The following is a 22433-nucleotide window of genomic DNA, read 5'->3' on the forward strand; positions in this document are numbered from 1 at the left end:
CACGCTGCCGGCGTCGGGCTGCAGCTGGATACTATTGGTGCCATAGATATATATTGATTGATTGATTGGAAACTTTATTAACAGATTGCAGAATGGGTACAGTACAGTACAGCTCAATACACACAATTTGTTAAGGGGATGCAGACCAGAGAAAGACTTTCGTCTTGTTTACATCAGGGTCCCCCATTTTCAATTCATCAGGACATATATGACATACATGACATGCAGATAGACAGTACTGCTACATCTATACATTTATGACATACCAGATTTGCAAATACAGTACTGTTTGTGATACAAAAAGAGTCAAGAAAAGGGAGTATATACATTTGACGTAGAAACTGTACATTGGAGGAGGTTGGGTGGGGGCCCGGGGGGTTGGGTACATTGGGATATTGACAACCATACTGGGTAATTTACATTGGAGGTGGTTGGGGGGGGGGGCACACTGTATAAACAAGTAAAACTGTACATTGAGGGGGGGGGGAGGAGACACTGTACATAGCATGGGCCGCAGCAACAAGCCTGCCCATATCTGATTGGTGCCGCCGGCGCGCTATAAAAGAGATAAAGCTGGGAACGAGGTTATATAAAAGACGGTATTATGTTCCGTGACTCTCCTTCTGATTGGGTGACAGTCAGTCTGCGCTTCCGGTTAGCACTCGTGATAATAATAATAACAATCATACCGAGTCGACTGAGGCGCACCGCGCACACACCTTACATACTGTCTGTTAGCTGCCTGCCACATCCATGCGCGCTGTCCTCTTTCTTGCAACATGGTTGTTTTTGTCTTTAGCCTGGCGATCTTCGTGGTATCACTAAACCCTGGTAAGATGACGGCTACAAACATTTACCTTTATTAACGTTTACCTCGTTGTCACCTGATCAACTGACATGATTATTTGCAGTGTTGTGCTATTTTTGGAAGTGGATGCGCTGTCTGAGTGACTGGGTATAGAATGTAGACTGTGCCTACATTTGGTTTCTCATTTGAAAACACTATTCTTGCACTCCCCCCCCCCCCCCCGATTTACTCTGCCATAAATCTGATTATTATTTAAGGATCTTTGATGAATGTATGTTTCAATAGTGTGTAGGAGGATTGCTGTAAATTCTTAGTCACGTGGTTTTCATTGTGAAGGAACTTTGCCATAAGAAACATTTGTTTTTGAAGGACTGACTTTGTTTTAATAAGCAACCACCCGCCACCATCCTCATCCCTCCTCCTCCTCTCTCTCTTCCAAAGGATATCCCAGGGTCATAAGTGAGCCTGCCTCATCCATATGGGACATCACGCAAAAATCTTTGGTGAGATGTTTTAATTTATTTTATTGTATTGCGTGTACAACTTTCTGAAATTATGAAACTGCTTTTTACTTGTTCAAATGCCCAACACACACCGGTTATGCCAACGATCTCTTTCACATCCACTTTTTCACATTGATTGAATTGATTGAAAACTTTATTAACAGATTGCAGAATGGGTACAGTACAGTACAGCTCAATACATACAATTGTTAAGGGGATGCAGACCAGAGAAAGACTTTCGTCTTGTTTACATCAGGGTCCCCCATTTTCAATTCATCGTAGTCTAGGTGACACACACCAGTTTGTTCAAGTTTAAAAACTAGTTTGATATATTTGATATTTTTTATTATGACGGGACTATTCAAGAGCAATTGTCATCAGCTTTGTCAGCATAGCCATATTCGGCTATTAGGCTAGTGTGTATAGCCTCATGGTTTCAAGGGGGGAAATGCTCTTCAGTGAACACTTTTTATAAGAAAACTCTTGAAAATACCGAATGCTGTATTTTGTATCCGCACTCATATTTAGTATGAATGCGTCAACACGGGGCACAGTGTCTTGAGGCCTAAACATTTCTCTGACCCATGACCTTTCCTTGCTATAGACATCGGACCTCTGCTCGGACTGCAGCCAGATTATAGAGCTGTTCACAGACACGCTCTCCAACAAAGACACCCAGGTGAGGATGCTGCACTGCTTTATGTTTCAGAGTAACTTGATGAAGTGTAAAGGTATTTATTATTAGCCATGCTTAAAACATTCAGCGGGAGGCAGGGGTGCAGTGCTGGGCAAACGCGGTCAAACGGCGTTTGGCCTTCGTCACTGAGGCCGAAGTGCGCGCATCCTATTATTATGCAAAGTCTAGGTGATAAAATGACTCGTCGCGCCACTTATCACCTAGACTTTGCATAATAATAGGATACCGACAACCAAATACAAGCCCTGTAGGTGTGGTGGGGGGTTGCTTGATCTCCCGACTTCACTGGAAGGATGAGACAAGGTGTATCATCTGTTTTGTGCGCAACAGAGGGAACATGTATGCGCGTGCGCGGGCGTTTGGCCTTCGCCCATATTACGACTGCACCCCTGGCGGGAGGCACGAGTGGCAAGATGGTGCATTTGATATCCAAGAACCTGAACCTGATTTTAAAAGTACACAAATAAATAAAAGAAATGCATTGAAATAGATGACTAATATTTAAATGTCGGAGCATAGATATATATTTCTTTAACTTAATTAATTTCTTTATGACATTCATCTACTGTAAAGGTTTGAATGAATAAAACGTGTCCTTATACCCCTCTGCTTCCTCTTTCACTTCTGCTTAGTTCTTCTGCTTATATTTACGAGAATAGAAAGGAATATTCTTGCCCAAATAATTTGACATATTACATGAACTATTTTGTGATTTATTATTTTATTACATGTGATTCATAGACATGCCACTACGTTACTCTGTAACAGAGCTTCTATGTCCCTGGTTTTACTCCAGGACCTCTCCAGCTCTGCTTGCCCACCATCATTGCATTCTAAAACGACCAAGATATATTCACTGTGGATCTGGACAAAACTTTTAATACACACAGCAGAACGGTAACAAAACAATCTGTTCCTTCTGGTCCACTGAACCACGCACTGCCCGTGCTGTTAATCAGTGTGTTATCCCCTTTGCTTAAAGCAGCCACATACGCACCACTCAACTGTTTGAAACTATGTCTCTTCAACATAAGATCACTCACTAATAAGGCCCTGCTGGTCTCTGATTTTATTGTGGACAGAAAGCTTGATTTTTTTTTATGCCTCACTGAGACCTGGCAACAGCCTAGTGATTTCTCCCAGCTCAATGCAGCTGTCCCTCCGGTATTCTTATATTGGTAAACCCTGTGGCACTGGAAGGGGGGGGGGGGGCTTGCTGTGCTTTACCATGCTGTCACTGTCCCCCACCACTCCTATTTTGAATGCTTAGCTGTAAAACTCACAGGCCCCAAACCCACCATCATTGTTACCATCTACAGACCACCAAAACCCCTGGGCGACTTTAACATCCACATTGACGACCCATCCAATGTTTTTGCAAACGATTTCACCTCACTCCTGGACTGCCTCGGTATCGCACAACATGTCAACCTCCCAACACATAACAAGGGTCACATACTGGACTTACTCTGCTGCACTGGTATCACTCCCACTAACCTGGCTTTCACAGAGATTCCCATCTCAGACCATAAAGCTGTGCTCTTTGACATTCAGGCCCCCCTTTCCTAAGCCAAAGAACAACAGCGCATCTCCTTCAGAAACATCAAACGCATAAACCCCACAGATCTCACCACCCTGATCAATTCCTACCTCAGCACTCCCCCATCCCCCTCCCCTGCTGACTTGGTGAATCGCTATAATAACTGCCTCTCCTCTTCCCTCACCGCCCTGGCTCCCCTGAAAACTCGCACGGTTTCATTTATCCATTCTGCCCCCTGGTTCACCTCTGACCTCCGGCAGTTTAAAACCACAGACCGTCGACTGGAGCAGCTGTGCACAAAGAAAGCGTATGTACTCTGATCACCTTCACCATTACAAGAATGCTCTCTCCACTGCCAAATCCTCTTACTACTCCAACCTCATCAGCGCTGGTAAAGGTAACAACAGAGTCCTCTTCTCCACAGTCAGCCACATACTACAAAATTAACACCATTAACCTACAGCTGGCCTCATCATGCACCTCTCCAAGTGATCCACCCTGGATGGTTACCACTGGCCAACAACTTCAGCTCCCTCTCCAACTTCACACCATCTCGGAGCTCATCCGTAAAGCCAAAACTAGGGATGCACGATATTGATTTTTTGACACCGATACCGATATCTTTATGCTCCTCAAGCCGATAACCGATATCGATAACCGATATTTATTGTATTGTAATTTTTTTTTTAAATGTATATATATATATAATTAAAAAAAAAAATTTTTAGTATTTATAAGCTCCGACGTCATCGGTACTGCTATCGGTACTCGAGAAATTATGGAGTTTTTTTTTTGAGGAATTTAAACGTCGCAAACTAATCTTGTTGGCCGTTTTCTATCTCTCCTCCCTGGGTCTCTCTCTGCCTACGCGAGCCAGCCGGCTGTGCTCTTACACTCACTCACTCACTCACACACACACAGCTCTGCTCTCGACAGCACCCGTGTGCGTGTGCGTGTGCGTGCGTGCGTGCGTGCGTGCGTGCGTGCGTGCGTGCGTGCGTGCGTGCGCGTGTGCGTGTGTGTGTGCGTGTGCGTGTGCGTGTGCGTGTGCGTGTGCGTGTGTGTGTGTGTGTGTGTGTGTGTGTGTGTGTGTGTGTGTGTGTGTGTGTGTGTGTGTGTGTGTGTGTGTGTGTGTGTGTGTGTGTGTGTGTGTGTGTGTGTGTGTGTGTGTGTGTGTGTGTGTGTGTGTGTGTGTGTGTGTGTGTGTGTGTGTGTGTGTGTGTGTGTGTGTGTGTGTGTGTGTGTGTGTGTGTGTGTGTGTGTGTGTGTGTGTGTGTGTGTGTGTGTGTGTGTGTGTGTGTGTGTGTGTGTGTGTGTGTGTGTGTGAGGCGCAGGCAGAGAGAGACCCAGGGAGGAGAGATAGAAAACGGCCAACAAGATTAGTTTGCGACGTTTAAATTCCTCAAAAAAGCCACAAGTGCAACAAGACATTTGCCAGTAATGTATAAGCGCTGGTACTTGTCAATGTGGCTGGCGGGGAGCAGCTAACGTTATAGCTCAGAGTAGAATAATGGTCGACAATCCGGAGGTAAATAAACGAACGAGAGCTTCTGATTGGTGGTAAGAAGAAGAGGTGGGTGCAAGCGGAGGGACGTAATTGGCAGATCGACTGTCTGTCTCCGAATGTAACGTGACTACGTCACAGCCAAGAAGGGGAGCGCTTGATTTGTGAAAAACTCCCTGTTCCTAAACCACACGCTATCAGTTTTACCACAGTACTGGCAAAACGGGAGGAGGCTATAATAAAAACAAGCGCCCTTCATCCAAATCCACCCACACCGGATTTCTTTTAACCAAAACATTTATTATGTTATCGGAGCTATCAATAACGTTATCGAGTTTATCGGGATGACGTCATAATTGCTGATATCGGCCCGATAATTATCGGCCCGATAATTATCGTGCATCCCTAGCCAAAACCACCACCTGTCAGCTTGATCCTCTTCCCACCACCCTCGTCAAAGCCTGTCTGCCATCCATTTCACCCTTGATCACTGACATAATAATTTCCTCCCTCACCTCTGGAACTGTACCCCCCCCACTCTCAAACTGGCTGCAATCACTCCCATTCTCAAAAAACCTGGTGCTGACCCAGCTAACTAAACCATATAGGCCCATCGCCAACCTTCCCTTCATCTCTAAAAGCCTTGAGAGGGTGGCTGCTGCACAGCTTCCGTCCCACCTTGACACAAACTACCTCCACGAACCCTTTCAATCCAGTTTCCGCCGACAACACGGTACCGAAACCCTTGCCCTTGTCAAAATCACCAACGGCCTCCATGCAGCTGACTCAGTCTGGACTTCTCATCCTCCTTGACCTCAGCGCTGCATTTGACACCATCTCCCATCCACTACTCCTGGACCGCCTGGCTGGCATTGGGATCACTGGTGTCTCACTCTCCTGGTTCACTGTCACTGACAGACAACAGTTTGTACAACTCCGGACTCACAAGTCAGGGTGTTCGGCTGTTTCACTGGGTGTCCCCCAGGGATCAGTATTGGGGCCCCTCCTATTCACCATCTATCTCCTCTCCCTGGGCATAATCCTCCGTCACCATGGGGTCCATTTTCACACACATTCCGATACACAGGTCTACATCTACTCCAAACCCACCACTGCCCTTCCCCCTACCTCCCTCACCACCTGCATTGAGGACATCAGGAGCTGGATGAGCAGAAATGTCTTGAAATTAAATGGCAGCAAAACTGAGGCCCTGCTCATCGGCTCCAAATCCACCCTCACCAAATCACAAAACACCCTAGTTCCGAACATCACCATAGACTGCTTCCCTGTACCCTTCTCCCCCCAAGTCAAAAGCCTCTGTCATTCTGGATGGCTCCCTCTCAAAAGTCTTAAATTAGTTTATCAACTATTAAGGCCTTAATTTGTCTTAAAATTTCTTAAATCCGACTTTCGGAGGTCTTAAAAAATGCCATAGACAGGAAAGATAAAATGCCATGTCATCTTATGTTTCATTGTGAAATCTGGGGGAAAACGGTTAACGGGAGATAGTTTGACTTTTTTCTTTCTTTCACACAGACCGCAGTGGAGCGGAACCAATTAAGAGGTCCTTAATGTTTGTCGGGAACTATTTCAGAGCACCGGAGTAATAGGTAACACGTTATCAAGCCGTAGCGATAACGCTGATGTTTAGTTTCATTCCTTTGTATTTATTTGCACTTGTTAATTTAATATCATGGGAAAGTGCAAATTTAATGAGAACTGGCTCGACAACCCTCTGTTTGTACCATGGTTGGTCCCAATGAAAGACATTTACGAGGCCCGCTGCAAAATTTGCAAAAAGGATTTTAAACTGGGGACGATGGGAATAAAAGCAATCGAGTCACATGCACAGCGCTAAGCATGTTACCTCTGCAAAAACCCGCCTGCAGACAACTACAATTTCACATTTCTTTCCGGCCCCTGCCTCCACATCAACTGCTCAGGTAGGTCTACCACCAGCGACACCAATTGTTGTAACATCTGCACCTGCCCGGGTAACGTTCGGCTCCACGCCAACGCTTGAAGCTGAGGTACTGTGGGTTCTAAATACGGTCGCAAAGCATCAGTCCTACAATGGAAATGAGGGACTAGGAGAGGTATTCCATGCGATGACTCGGAAATCGCTAAAACATTCACATGTGGCAAAGACGAAACGTCCTACAGGTTTGGATTGGCCCCTTACATCCAAAATAATCTTATTCACGGATGTATACAAGGACACATTTGTGTTGATGTTCGATGAGAGCTTCACCCCACCGTATGTATTTTTTTTGTCTCCCACCCACCCACCCCCTCCTAATGTACAGTCTCCTCCCCATCATATGTATATATATATATATATATATATATATATATATATATATGTTAGGATCTCTGGGTAACAGTACTGTATATTTGCATATCGTATATGTCACAAATGTAACAGTACTATATACCTGTATGTCCCTATGCCATAAATGTCATGATGTCATGTATGTTGTGTATGTCATAAATGTCACTATGAATTGAAAATGGGGGACCCTGATGTAAACAAGACAAACGTCTTTCTCTGGTCTGCATCCCCTTAACAATTGTGTGTATTGTATTGTACCCATTCTGCAATCTGTTAAATAAAGTATTCATTCATTCAACCAAACCACAAAAACAAAACAACTGAATGAATGAAAAACTTTATTTAACAGATTGCAGAATGGGTACAATACAGTACGGCTCAATACACACAATTGTTAAGAGGATGCAGACCAGAGAAAGACGATCAGGGTCCCCCATTTTCAATTCATAGTGACATTTATGACATACACAACATACATGACATCATGACATTTATGGCATAGGGACATACATGACATACAGGTATATAGTACTGTTACATTTGTGACCTATATGATATGCAAATAATATACAGTACTGTTACCCAGAGATCCTAACAGAAAATATTATATACATATGATGGGGATGAGACTGTACATTAGGAGGAGGGGGGGGGGTTGGACATTACGGTGGCCAGTTTCTAATTGCAGCCTCCCGTAGGTGCTCTTTAATAAGAGCGGTTATATAGTCGTACTGAGGAATCGCGTCCTGCTCTTTGCCATCGAGATGTACCTCATCTCCAGTACCTACTGTACTTCAAGCCGACAGTCTATCAAGGAGAGACTGAAGGAAAGCAAGGACAGCATCCAGGGGGCAGGACACTGGGTCCCGCCCCCCACCTTACACCACTCTTGGAACATACGCCACCTACCCGCGTAAAGCGCGATAGTGGAGGGAGCACGCGCATTCCGGATGGTGTCAACCACAGAAGGGTCCATCCTCTCCAGACTCACCCTCTCACCAGCCAAACCATCAGAGGCTGGCCCAGCACAGGGGGCTGCCACAGCGACCCGGCCGCTTGAGAGAGGGCCCGCGATGACCAAGGAACAGGCCACGGCGGGGCTACCAATAGCTGGATCAGGACCGGGAACCACACAGCTGTGCCCCGGTCCGGCGCAACCAGGATCAAGGTCCTGTGCTCCCACCGTACCCGCTCCAACAACTGACCTATCAGGTGTGAGGGGGGGAAGGCGTACAGAAGCCCGGGCGGCCATGGATACACTGAGAAGGCATCCACCCCCAAGGGAGGGTCGTCCTCCCAACTGACCGAGAACCACAAGGGGCACTTGTGAGATCGTCTGCTCGCAAACAGATCCACTGAAGCTTCCCCAAAGCGATCCCAGATCTGCCTGACTACGTCTTGGCGCAGTTCCCACTTGTCGTGATGAGGACCGCCCCGCGACATCACATCCGCGCCCACATTCTCCTTGCCAGGGATGTGGAGTGCCCTCAGACTGCGCAGATTGTGAGACGCCCATAGCCAGAGCTCGACCGCCGCCCGGTGCAGACGGGTGGAGCGTAGTTACTCCACCCTGTCTGTTGATATACGCCGCTGCTGTCATACTGTCCGTCCTGACCAAAACGTGCTCGCCTACCACCAAGTGGGCGAGCCGTCTGAGGACCAGGAGGACCGCCTTCAATTCCAACACATTGATGTGCAGGGCAGACCGGGCAGCATGGATCGTCCAGCTGCCCCCTACTGCGTTGGTCCGACACGTCCCCCCCCCCCATCCCGTGAGGGAGGCGTCGGTGAAGACCGTGACGTGTGAATGCCTGCTGCCCATGGGGACCCCATTGGTGAGGATACCAGTCTTCCTCCAGTGGGCGAGATCCCCCCGTATCGACAAGGGAACCGTCAACCGTTTCCACTTGCCCCTCACCGGGTCTATTTTCATACTGGAAAACCACCTCTGTATCCTCATCACCTGCAGCGCCGTGACAGTCCCTCCAGGACGGAAACCCCCGATAGACACTCTCTGTTGCTCCGAGAGGGTTGCCCTCATGGGCTTTGAACTTAGAACCAAGCCCAAGTACTCCACCTGTTGACTGGGAAGAGGCGTACTCTTCTTCCAGTTCACAGCAAAACTCAGCCTGGTGAGGAATTCCACCACCAGCCTGGTATGAGACCTGGCGACCTCCTCCGACCGGCTGAGGAGCAGCATGTCGTCGAGATAGAAAATAATTCGTATCCCCTGACGACGTAGAGGCTCCAGCGTGGCCTCTACCCTCTACGCACTTGGTGAATGTGCGGGGGGCCAGAGAGTAGCCGAACGGCAACCTCTGGTATTCGTACACTACGCCCTGAAAAAGGAACCGTAAGAACTTCCTGTGAGGAGGGAAAATCGGGATGTGAAAATACGCATCCTTCAGGTCTATGGAGATGAACCAGTCTCCCACCCTGACAGCGAGTAGCAGGTGTTTGACGGTCAACATTCTGAATGGTCTCGCCACAATCAGACGATTGAACGCGGACAGATCCAGTATAGGTCCGACACCTCCCATTTTTTTGGGCACCAGAAAATAACGGGAGTAGACGCCTGACATTGCGTCCTCTCTTGGGACCACGACTACGGCCTGCTTCACCAACAGAGATTGGATCTCGTCGGCCAGAGCTGTCACTGCTGCTGACCCTGACAATAGGGTCTGCACCAAACCTGAAAACGGAGGGTGGGGTTGTGCGAACTGCAAGACAAGCCCCCGCCTCAACGTTCTCTCCATCCATCTCGACATATGGCACTGTTGTAGCCATATGTGATAATAATCCCAGAGCGCACCCGTCGCCAACTGGCGCTGTGCCGCAAGGAATTGTAGATAGGCGGCCCGGTCCCTCCCGCTGTGCGTAGCCTCTGAACCCGCCAACCGTGTGGGCAGGGCGTTCCGTGGAATCGGGACAACTGTCCCTGATACAACCCACGAGGCAATCGCACCCAAGGGGGGACCCCGACAGAAAGGGCCCGTTTGATACGGGAGAAGCCGACATCAAACTAGGTGACACAAGCTCCCCCACTGAACACCCCTCCAGAACATGCTGAGGAGTTGTTCTGCAGCCGGACATGCAAGGCGGGAGAACCCCATGGGTTCCTACACACCGTAGCCCTGCAGTGATATTACTACCACCCAAATCACACGCGCCTCTTCTTTTCAGACCACTGCCGATCTCGCGGGAGTGGGAGGCATCAACGTGATACCCCGCCTGGCGAAGTCGGGGTAACCCGCGCTGAGCATTCTTTCGAAGAGGCCTCGAGTCCCCCTGCTGACCACCGTCGACAGTGGCAGCCGTAACACCAGGCTCACCAATCGCACAACGCGTGGCGAGGGAGCCACGTGACGGCACAACATTCTCACGGACAGACCCAGACTCAGCCATCAACTGGGTGTCAGCCCCTGTCCCCATGAGAAGCGAAACGTGGGGCTGCATGCGCTTCAACAAAGGCTTGCGGCCCGTAGCCAAAGGAAAACGATCAGAGCCCCTTTTCCGCTGGTGTTGGGGGAGGGAGTGATCGGGGAGCGGCCTGCTCGCGGCAGGACGGCGACGGCTTGTATATTCCAAGCCGAGCTCATCCAACATGGCCAATCCCTCGGCCGCCAAGGCTGTCGGCCTTGTGGACACCTGTTGACTCAACGCCCAGGGTACCACTGGCGGGGGAAACATGGCCGCCTGTCGAGGGCCTCGCCATAGTCGCTGACGAGGCCGTGCTCCAACTGCATAGCGTGAGGCGGTGTGGGACCTAGGTCAACAACCGCCCGCGTCTCCGCAGAACGACCAAAGAGTCCTTCCGCGGAAAGAGGAGCCGTGAGGAGAAGAAACCTTTCTTCCTCCCCAAGAGGAGACTGCTCCAACCAGAAATGCCTATTAACAAGTGTTGATAGCATCCTAATCCTCCCCGCAGTTATAGCTTGCGACTGATTCAAGATCTCTAACACCAAAAACATGCAAAATGTTTTCAGCGTCGGCTGGTCCTGTAGCCCCAATACCCGAATTTAGCTGAGCCACAACACTGGCCGCAGCTAAATTCCATCCTGTGGCAGTATAACTCATCAGTCCATACTGCCACCTGCCGGGCCGACCTGCTCTCAAGCGTCGGCTTCCGGGTGGGACACCGTTCAACCCCGCCGGGGCACAGGATCGATGCTACCTGGCTCTCTAGCCACGGCACACCCGCCCTGCGCCCTGTTGTCAACCCATTCACCCGTAAAAAGGGTAAATAAGTCTCAGCAAAACCCCCCACATTAGCTACCGACTGACCTTCATCAATGAACCAGGAGGGAAAAGCAGTGACATCCCATGGCGGGGAACATTAAAACAGTGACCCAGCATTATAGCATTAGTGTTAGCAGCGCGCTCCAAGATCGCCTGGAAAACGTCCAACTCAGAGGGACGTTCACCCAGACATCCCGCCCCTGGCGCCGACACACAACTCTGTTGTCTAACATAACAACAAGCAGCATTACTAACACCAGCGTTAATGCCTGATGACACAGAGCCTACCTGTGTGCGAGTCAGCTCGATAGCCAAACCTTGCACGCTGTCCCTCGAGCTGCTGCCACAAGACGAGGAAACACCATATATATGAATTGAAATGGGGGACCCTGATGGAAACAAGACAAACGTCTTTCTCAGGTCTGCATCCCCTTAACAATTGTATGTATTGAGCCGTACTGTATTGTACCTGTAACTGAGGGGTACAATTCCCTGACTGTATTGATAAGTATGGTATCATTAAACCACTACCGTCTTTATGTACATTCCTACTGGCCATACAGTACACAGGTATCTTAATGATGAACACTTCCCCACAATGAATCGGTTCTACACAAAGTTGTAATTAAGTATTTATTGCAGCAAAAGGTACATAATATACTTTACTACTTCACTTTGAATGCGCTTATAAGGCAAAGGAATGTGCGTAGGCAAATCAATTACGAATGTCCATTCTCTGGTTACGCAGGAGGTAATCATACAACCTGAATCTTAGGGAATTATATCTATGGTACACTAGTAATATAGCGGGAGATACTGGAAGGGTCCCCCCGGTTGTAAGCCAGCAAGGGTAGAGGATCTGTCGGTAGTAGAGTCTGGGTCAACGATGATAAGGAGACTCCGAGTACGGGAGACGGTGCAATAAGATCTTGATCCACAGACGAATACAGCTGTTCTCCGTAGCATGTAGCTCCACATGGAAGAAAGCTAGCCTGCCTCAGGCTTCTGAGGGGCAGACTCGACGTGGCTCCTCACAGGGTAAATCCCACACACTTGTGGGTGTCGGCGATTCTCCGCTCCATTAATTACAGGACCAAAAGCAAATATAATCCAGCCGAAAAGGGCTATGCAGTCGTCGGGTAGATAATCCAGTGTACATGTCCACACGATCCTCGTCTAGGGCCCCTCGGGTGAAAGCGCCATGATAAGCAGCCCAGCCTGGATAAGCACTCTAGCTGATACGAGGAAAACGTTGGTGATGCTGGTCACTGTAGAACTTTAGCCGCACGATACACTATACACAAATAGACTATTACTGACTTAATAGAATAGGTCGCACTCGACGGTACAGCGTTAACCCTTTTAGGTCGCGGGGCTTGTTTGGACCCGTGGGCGGAGAACAAAGGGATTTAGAATGACTCATAAATGCTCTGGAAGTCGCGCTTTTCAGAAATCTGTAAAAATAGAAAAATGACAATTTCGAGTGCTTTGAGATTTACTATATATGTCTCCTTACTTGCTAAACATAATACGATTTGTAAATACGTTTAATTCTTGCTAGATGTTATGCTTGTAATTATCTGCGTTTGCCAGAGAACTACAGCGCGTCACGAAAACGCACGTCACCCACGCGCGCACACACACAAGAGAAGCGTGTGCGCTGTGAAGGTGTTAGACCCCCGCGCAGAGGTGAGAGGTATCAGAGACTCGCTACCCCCCATCCAAATTCTAAACAACAGATCGGCATCGGCTTTTCATAATATGTATGAAATATCTCTTGCAATAATATCCACGGGACACTGAGCTGCTTCGCAGAATAATGTGGTGTGTGTGTATGTGTGTGTGTGCGCTGAGACGCAGCGTCAAGACGAAACTTGTGTCGAGTCTGCTTCTATGTATTCTGCTTCTTCTGCTTCGACAGTCCTGTATACCCACGTCGCGCTAAAACATTAACTAAGTATGGCAGAGTGCGTGTGTGTATATGATCAGCCACTGGCTACTGTGTGACGAGTTTGGTGTTTTGGTCACCCGCGCTGAGTAAACACGGTGCTTTAGTTGACAGCGCGAGTGAAGGAAAGATGACGTCGCCTCTCTCTCTCTCTCTCTCTCTCTCTCTCTCTCTCTCTCTCTCTCTCTCTCTCTCTCTCTCTCTCTCTCTCTCTCTGTCTGTCTGTCTGTCTGTCTGTCTGTCTGTCTGTCTGTCTGTCTGTCTGTCTGTCTGAGAACCCAGGTTGCTTTCTAACCTATATATATCTCTCTCCCTCTATCTCTCCCTCTCTCTCTCCCTCTCTCTATCTATATCTCCCTCTCTTTATCTTTATCTTTATTACGGATCCCCATTAGTCATCACCGCAGCAACAACTAGTCTTCCTGGGGTCCACACACAACAAAAACAGTACATACATACATAACATTATAGTAGCATACATTTAAAAATAATTATATTCCAATATTCCTACATATAAAAATATAAAAATATTTCCAAATAGCATTACAGTACACAAACAGAGTATCAGATCACAGACAATACAATAAAAGGGATTAAACTCTCAGACAGTCATTTCTTTACAGTGTAAACTACAGTATCTGTGTTTTTCTTTAATGTAAACTAATTTCTTTTTCTCTCAATGCTCTTTTCAAATTATTTTTAAAACTTATCTTACTGGTTATCTGAGTAAGATGTACTGGCAGTTTATTCCAATATGACATGGCTCTATATAACACAGTTTTCTTTGCTGCATTGGTTTTTGGTAGTAGCAGTGTGAACGTTTCCCTACAGGCATGCCTAGTATTATACTTATGTCGATCATGTGTACATGTTAGCTGTGAATACAAACAGATAGGTTCTCTTGAGATATATATATTCCTCATGAACAAGATCAGGCTGCAATCCAGTCTGTCTTCCACCTTCAACCACAACAGCTTGGTATGCATCCCCTCCACACTGTTTCTCATTGAGCAGTTCAGGGCCAGACGGGCCGCTCTGTTCTGAGTGAGCTGGATCTTATTGAGCTCTTGTCTTGAGGCATTAGACCAGACAGCTGGACAGTAGTCAAGGTGAGAAAGAACTAATGACTGTATCACTTGCTTCAATATCAGATCGGCTAGAAAATACCTACACCTTCTGATAATTGAAATACCTCTGCTCATTTTGGCAACCACATTGTTGGTGTGAGTTGACCATGAGAGTGTTCCATCAAGTGTGACACCCAACAGCTTTGCCTCTCTAACTTGCTCAATAGCTGTTCCGTCTAAAGATATACTTAGCTTCACGTTTTTCTTATAGTATGCTTGGATCCCAATATTAGGCTCTTGGTTTTTGAGATGTTTAACTTCAGCCTGTTTTCAGACACCCAAGTGGACACTAAGTTCAAATCTCTCTCTCCATCTCTCCTCTGTATCTCCCTCTCTGAGACTACTTCTGTGTGTGTGTGTGTAACCAAATGCATACCTACATGTATGACCTATATCTATCTAATACTTTTGGATATGAGAATTCTTTTCAATAAGTATGGAAGCCTGAACACAGAATGACACCAGTATCACTGACTACCACGGCAAGCCTATAGAAAATTATTCTATTTAATAATAATAATAATAATAATTATTATTATAAATGTCTCTCTCTCTGTTTCTTTCTTTCTTTCTTTCTTTCTTTCTTTCTTTCTTTCTTTCTTTCTTTCTTTCTTTCTTTCTTTCTTTCTTTCTTTCTTTCTTTCTTTCTTTCTTTCTTTCTTTCTTTCTTTCTTTCTTTCTTTCTTTCTCTCTCTCTCTCTCTCTTTCTATTATATTACTATTATATATCTATCTAAATATCTAAACCTCTGTCTATCTAGTGTGTGTATATGCATGGCATCAAATCAAAGTGTGTGTTGCCTGTATTGATCAGTCACACTATACCCCCATTCAGCTGTAATTGTTCCCTGCTGGGCCTTTGTTTCATGGTGTGAATTAGTCATTGAAATTAACATTGACATCACATTGAATTCTGGGAAGGAGTGTAGTTCCCTTATCATTAGCTGAATTCACTGAATTCCCTTCAGAGGCTCCTGCTGCAAATTGGTAATGACTGTACCAGAATGTTTGATAGGACATTGATTGAAAACTATCGTCTCAAATTTGACAATTGATGGCTTATTTTGAAGGTATGAATCTGTAATTTTATATTATGTAACAAAAAAAAAGGGGGAAATTCTCAGGAGGAGGAGCTATTTAGGTTAGACTTCTAAGGGTTAAACTATGACACTTCAGTTATTAATTCGCACGCGGTCTCAATGCTCTATTTGGGGCCAAACAGGCCATACTTCACCGCACGTTGTATCGTGGGTGAGGCTTCAACTTATTGGGTAACATACTTCTGTATTCACCTGCGCCGTATTTATACGCTTAGATGAATAAACTAGTACCAGCTTTATTCCTGTCTCATATCCTTGCGCAATACCATTCATGTCCAGGCATGTCCCCGGCGGTGACTTTGAACCTGACTTTGGAGGCATGGCCTTGGCGCCTGTGGACCGCTGTCCAATAGGAGAATGAAATATTATGGTCTGTACTAGGCTAAAGGGATATTCCGTGTATATGTACAAGGAATATACAAGGGATATCAAACTATATACAAATATTATGCAATATATATCAATCAATAAATATATATATTCGGTTTAATCTGATCCTTTGTAACAGCCGCCTCCTAATTAGTCCCACCTAATTAGCTAAGCAGAGACAGATTAACCGCACTGTCCACTACTCAATGTCTGTTGTGAGGGGTAGGGCAGTTCACAAAGTCATGGGGTCATGGTCGTATCGGGGAGCCTTGGCAACTCTATTAGCCTCGCCACGGGTCGGGTGTAGATCCGCCCTTGGACGAGCACTTCGGCTGCTCGGACCTTTCCGTCGGCACCGGTGATCACTTTGCTTACGCGGCCAGCCGGCCACATAGCTCGGGGTAGTGACTGGTCGATAATCATGACGACTGTTCCTTCTGTCAAATTGTCTCTCTCTTTCACCCATTTCTGGCGGGTCTGTAGAGACGGTAGATAGTGGAGTAGGAAGCTGTTCCAAAACTTGTCAGCCAATACTTGACTGTACCTCCACATTCTTCGGCCGTTCGCTTCTTCAGGCCTGTACACTGTCTGTGGTAGCGCGGGGTCCAGCCGCCCCATCAAGAGAGTGTTGGGGGTGACTGGGTCGACATCTGCTACATCACTTGAGACGTAACCGAGGGGCTTTGAGTTCAATACTCCCTCGATCTCCGTGAGGACTGTCATTAGGACTTCTTCCGCCACGGTCTGGGCCCCAAGCACGGCGTACAGGGCTGTCTTTATTGAACGTACTTCTCGTTCCCAAGTTCCACCGAAGTGAGGTGCATTCGGGGGATTAAACTGGAAATCAATCTGGGATGGAGCGAGGTGGGTCTTAAGTTCTGGGCCCATAGCTTGGAAGCTCTCTCTCAGCTCTCTTTCTCCGCCTTTGAAGTTTGTCCGCTCCATTAATTACAGGACCAAAAGCAAATATAATCCAGCCGAAAAGGGCTATGCAGTCGTCGGGTAGATAATCCAGTGTACATGTCCACACGATCCTCGTCTAGGGCCCCTCGGGTGAAAGCGCCATGATAAGCAGCCCAGCCTGGATAAGCACTCTAGCTGATACGAGGAAAACGTTGGTGATGCTGGTCACTGTAGAACTTTAGCCGCACGATACACTATACACAAATAGACTATTACTGACTTAATAGAATAGGTCGCACTCGACGGTACAGCGTTAAACTATGACACTTCAGTTATTAATTCGCACGCGGTCTCAATGCTCTATTTGGGGCCAAACAGGCCATACTTCACCGCACGTCGTATCGTGGGTGAGGCTTCAACTTATTGGGTAACATACTTCTGTATTCACCTGCGCCGTATTTATACGCTTAGATGAAAAAACTAGTACCAGCTTTATTCCTGTCTCATATCCTTGCGCAATACCATTCATGTCCAGGCATGTCCCCGGCGGTGACTTTGAACCTGACTTTGGAGGCATGGCCTTGGCGCCTGTGGACCGCTGTCCAATAGGAGAATGAAATATTATGGTCTGTACTAGGCTAAAGGGATATTCTGTGTATATGTACAAGGAATATACAAGGGATATCAAACGATATACAAATATTATGCAATATATATCAATCAATAAATATATATATTCGGTTTAATCTGATCCTTTGTAACAGTACCCATTCTGCAATCTGTTAAATAAAGTTTTCATTCATTCATTCATTCACCAGGACAGACCCGATGTGCCGTTGGAACATGCCGAGAAGATTCCAGGGGTTGGCAAATCTCTGGCGAATACTCAACATTGCGCAATTTCTCTATACTTTTCATAGCGCTAGTTCACAGGGTGCAAGCATCCGCCATGATGGAAACGAAATAGAGGAAGGGCGAGTGGTGACCACGCCTGCTGCCTTATAGTACGGCATTGGGGCGGGGCCTGGTCAGATGCTGGGTGCATTTGTTTTTTCGTTAATGAAGTACAGTAGGTACTGGAGATGAGGTACATCTCGATGGCGAAGAGCAGAACGCTCAGCCAGTACTCTTATATACATAACCTATCGTTTTGAATGTGGGCAGGGGTAAAGTGGGTTTTAGGAGTGAGGTTAAGCAGTAGTCTGACCAGTTTGTTTTGTGATGTTTGTAATCTTGTTTTTAGTGCCTTTTGAGGTGCTTTGGTACCATGAGGTGCAAGCATAGTCGTAGTACCCTTGGATGAGTGTACTGAGAGTACCCATGATTTTTGTTATTGTGAAATTGGTATTAAATGTAATTCTGAGTGGCATTAAAAAGTCTTAAAAAGCCTTAAATCTGACTGGGCTAAACCTGCAGATACCCTGCATTTGCACCACACATTAAAAACATCACCCGGACTGCTTTCTTTCACCTCTGTAATATCTCCAGACTCCACCCATCTCTGTCCCAATCTAACACTGAAACCCTGGTCCACTCATTCGTCACATCCCGGATCGACTACTGCAATGCTCTCCTCACTGGCCTTCCCACCAAACTCAACAGACTCTTAAGGGTGCTTTCACACCAGAGCTGTTTGGTCCGGACTATCGGACCAGAATTCGATAGTCCGCTTTTTTGGGGTGGTGTGAATGCGCAGTCGAACTCTGGTGCGGACCAAACACGCAAACTCTGGTCCGCCAAAAACATAGGTCTCGGTTCGCTTCATCGGACCAAACGCGGACCAAATATAGGAATTCACCTGATAAACTGTGCATCTTGGGTAGAAGGAAGAAAAAAACACAGCGGCTTATTATTATTATTACCGCGGCGTGCGGCATTCACTGCAAAACAAGCACACTGTAAACATGTCTCGTGGACAGACTGATAAACTGCATCTTGGGTAGAAAGAAGAAAAAAAACACAGCGGCTTATTATTATTATTACCGCGGCATTCACTGCAAAACAAGCACACTGTAAACATGTCTCGTGGACAGACTGATAAACTGCATCTTGGGTAGAAAGAAGAAAAAAACACAGCGGCTTATTATTATTATTACCGCGGCGCGCGGCATTCACTGCAAAACAAGCACACTGTAAACATGTCTCGTGGACAGACTTGGGCGAATGATGAAGTGAAAGCCCTGATCGACATATGGGCAGAAGACCAAATAAAACAGCTGCTTGTGAGCACTCACAATAACAACGAGGTGTACAAGTTGTTTAGCGAGAGGATGGCGGTAATGGGTTATAATTGAACGATGGATCAATGCCACGTCTCTTCTACTATCACGCTTCTTGCGGCTGTTTGTGTTTTCGCGGATTTCACTTCCTGAAGGGGAGGGAGTTCCACTCTCCATTGTGTCCAATAGACGAGCGCCCTTTTCGACCGCGTGACATTGTTCAGAAAGTTTGGTGCGCTTGACAAATTGCAATGTGAATGCAGACGAACCAAATGACTAATGCAACAATGTTGCAACTTCACCACCAGAACCGCACGAGTCCACAAACTATATGTGAAAGCGCCCTAAATCATCCAAAACTCTGCTGCCAGGATCATCACCCGCACCAACTCATCCGACCACATCACCCACATCCTCATTCAACTACACTTCCCCCCTGTGCACTACCGAATCGAATACCAAAACCATCTACTCGCCTTCAAAGCCCTCCACAATCTAGCCCCCATCTACATCACTGACCTCCAGGAATACACCCCCTCCCACACCCTCCACTCATCCTCTACTGAACTTCTATCCATCCCCAGCTCACACCTCAGCACTATGGGTGCTCGAGCCTTCAGCTCCCAGACTCTGCCCCAACATGTCGGATAGTCTGACTCCATCTCAACTAAAAACCCATCTGTTTAAACTTGCATATTCACTGTAACCACTGTTTTATACTCCCGGTTTGTTTTGTTTTGTTTTTGACTTGCCAAGACCACTATTAACTTTAACTGTCTTGCTTTGTGTTTATGACCTGTAAGGTGACCTTGAGTGTCTTGAAAGGCGGCCCCAAATAAAATGTATTATTATGCTGTGGCTTCAACTCTTAAACCTCTAGACCCGGTCTATCATTCTGCCCTCAGAGATTCATTACTGGTGACAGATATGATACCCACCACTGTGTCCTGTTGGATGGCCTTCCCTGGTTGAAAGACATGACTATCATTGGTATTTGTTTATTTTTAAAGCCCTATTCTACACATTCAAATGACTGGAGGGTTCTTAGGATTCCTCCAGTTTGCTCTGAACTAGGAAACTGCTTTTTCAAAAACGCATAGAATGCCCTCCAACTGACTCCGAAGCTGAAGGTTCTTCTTGCTGCATGTAAAGTATGCAAAAGTATGATCTCCAACCACTGTGTCGACTTGTAACTGTTCTCAACTGATTTGTATTGTTTATTCTTATTTGCTGTGCAGTATGATTCATGACTCTACTGATAACTGTCTTTGTTTTGTAAGCTCATCGTCACTGTAGGGTAACCTCAGTGTCTCACGATTTGAAATGAAATGTTTCCACAGGAACCAAGCAACGCCCTGCACGCTCTATGCACGCGCCTCCCTCCAGGACGTGGATCATACTGTATTTCACAAGTGAAGAAACATTTGCCCAAAGTCCTACAATACGTGGTGAGGGGGACTACATAGACATTTATTCAGACCACAGGTTGCCCTTTCTTTTACGCATGTGCAAACACGGTGCAACACTCGGGCTCCGATATGATAATCTTTCATGAAATATTGTCTCCATCCATCCAAACGTCTCTTCATCATTCCGTCTGCTCATCTGTAGAAACCGGTCAAGGCGTGCACGGCCCTGGGACTATGTGCCATCCAATCGGAGAGGGAACTGCCGGACCTTGTCCAGTCGACGAGGGAACTGCTGCAAGCGGTCCACTCTGTCATCGATACGGATATGGCACGTGCAGTGTCGGACGCTGGCACTAACACGCAGGTCGGTGGGAGGAAACGGCAGTGGCAGTCTTTTTTTTTTTTCTTTTTTTTTTTTAACTAGCTGAAGTGAAGGCTATTTTAACAGGGTGATGTGTGCTGCTAATCATCTGATCCTCTCTAGATGGATGATATTACCCCACAGTGCACCCTATGTTTGCTCGCCATCAAGAAACTGGAGGACATGTTACCCAAGAATAAGACTGAGGTGATTCTCATTTTCATCTATGACCAGCAATGTCACTAACTCACTCACGGTTATCTGCCCCTGGTCACAGCACACAGGACATGAGCTTCGCATCTATGACACTGTGTGTCCTTGTTCATATCACTAATATACATAGTATATAGATATTGCACTGTATATTAGCTAGATTACCATCGTTGTTTTATTAGCTTGATTTTACACTCAATATGAGAGAAAGCTAACCTTTAATTTAGTTTAAATTGTTCAGATTTTTGTTAATAGTCAAGAAATAATCATTTTAAGTCACAATTGTTATGAACTCAATTTAATAGATGTACATTCTGATTAAGATATTAAGTTATTCAGAATATTTGGGACATGGCTATTAAATGTTTCATATCTATGCTTTGGGACATGTGGTCATTCATGATATCATAGTATTTTGTCTTTCCTGCCGAGTGCCAACAAAGCAAAGACAAAATGCCCCTCAATACATTTGAGTGGGACTTAATGGGGTTTTAGGTGTACAGTGAACTCTCCACCAGAATTCTCAAACACAGTATGGGATACGTAGTTAGGTTGACTTCTGGGTGTAAATATAAACCATCACTAGAAGTGAAAGTACAAATGCAGTAGGTGCCATTTCAATGACGGAAAATAAGACGAGTCACTGAAATGGCACCGATCTGACCTCCTCTCTCTCCTTGCAGGAAGCTGTACTCAAGCTCCTGGGAGATGTGTGTACTCTTCTGCCTGGCAGCTACAAGGACCAATGTACTGATTTCGTCGTCAAATATGGCAAGGATGTCGTTGTCTTCCTCTTGTCGACAGCTGCCCCTCACTCCATATGTGCCATGCTGCACCTCTGTCTGCTCGGTGAGAAGCCTAGCGAGGGTAAGTGGCGTGTGTAGGAAGACCATATGTGGTGACCAAGTGCTGCACAATACAAATCACAAAAGTACTGTAAATACAATACTAATAAAATATACAACACAAGGTGCACAATTTACACAAACGGAAATAGTACTGCAAACGGTACTACAGTATAACAATACAAAGTCAAAATAGAAACATAGATTTTACAGCTCAAACCTGAATGAAAAGCCAGTGAGAAGAGGTGAGTCTTTAACAAATAAAAGTTTAACAAAAATAGCTTTGGTTGGGGCAGATCTAATATGTAAAGGTAAA

At 46.3% G+C, this 22433-nt stretch overlaps 1 protein-coding gene across 1 annotated transcript in view; it reads left to right on the top strand.

Annotated features, from left to right (window-relative positions):
* Window positions 1-644: 644 nt before the first annotated feature.
* The window catches only part of sftpbb (surfactant protein Bb), a 29052-nt gene continuing 7263 nt past the window's right edge, over window positions 645-22433 (top strand). The window contains exons 1-7 of the mRNA XM_084322890.1: window positions 645-831; window positions 1250-1311; window positions 1916-1990; window positions 20630-20737; window positions 20901-21062; window positions 21183-21266; window positions 21956-22139. Coding sequence (XP_084179016.1) covers window positions 780-831; window positions 1250-1311; window positions 1916-1990; window positions 20630-20737; window positions 20901-21062; window positions 21183-21266; window positions 21956-22139 — 727 coding nt within the window. The 5' untranslated portion in view covers window positions 645-779. The remainder of the gene's footprint in view (window positions 832-1249; window positions 1312-1915; window positions 1991-20629; window positions 20738-20900; window positions 21063-21182; window positions 21267-21955; window positions 22140-22433) is intronic.

The sequence above is a fragment of the Notolepis coatsorum genome (assembly GCF_963971535.1).
Source record: "Notolepis coatsorum genome assembly, chromosome: 10".
Taxonomy (NCBI): domain Eukaryota; kingdom Metazoa; phylum Chordata; class Actinopteri; order Aulopiformes; family Paralepididae; genus Notolepis; species Notolepis coatsorum.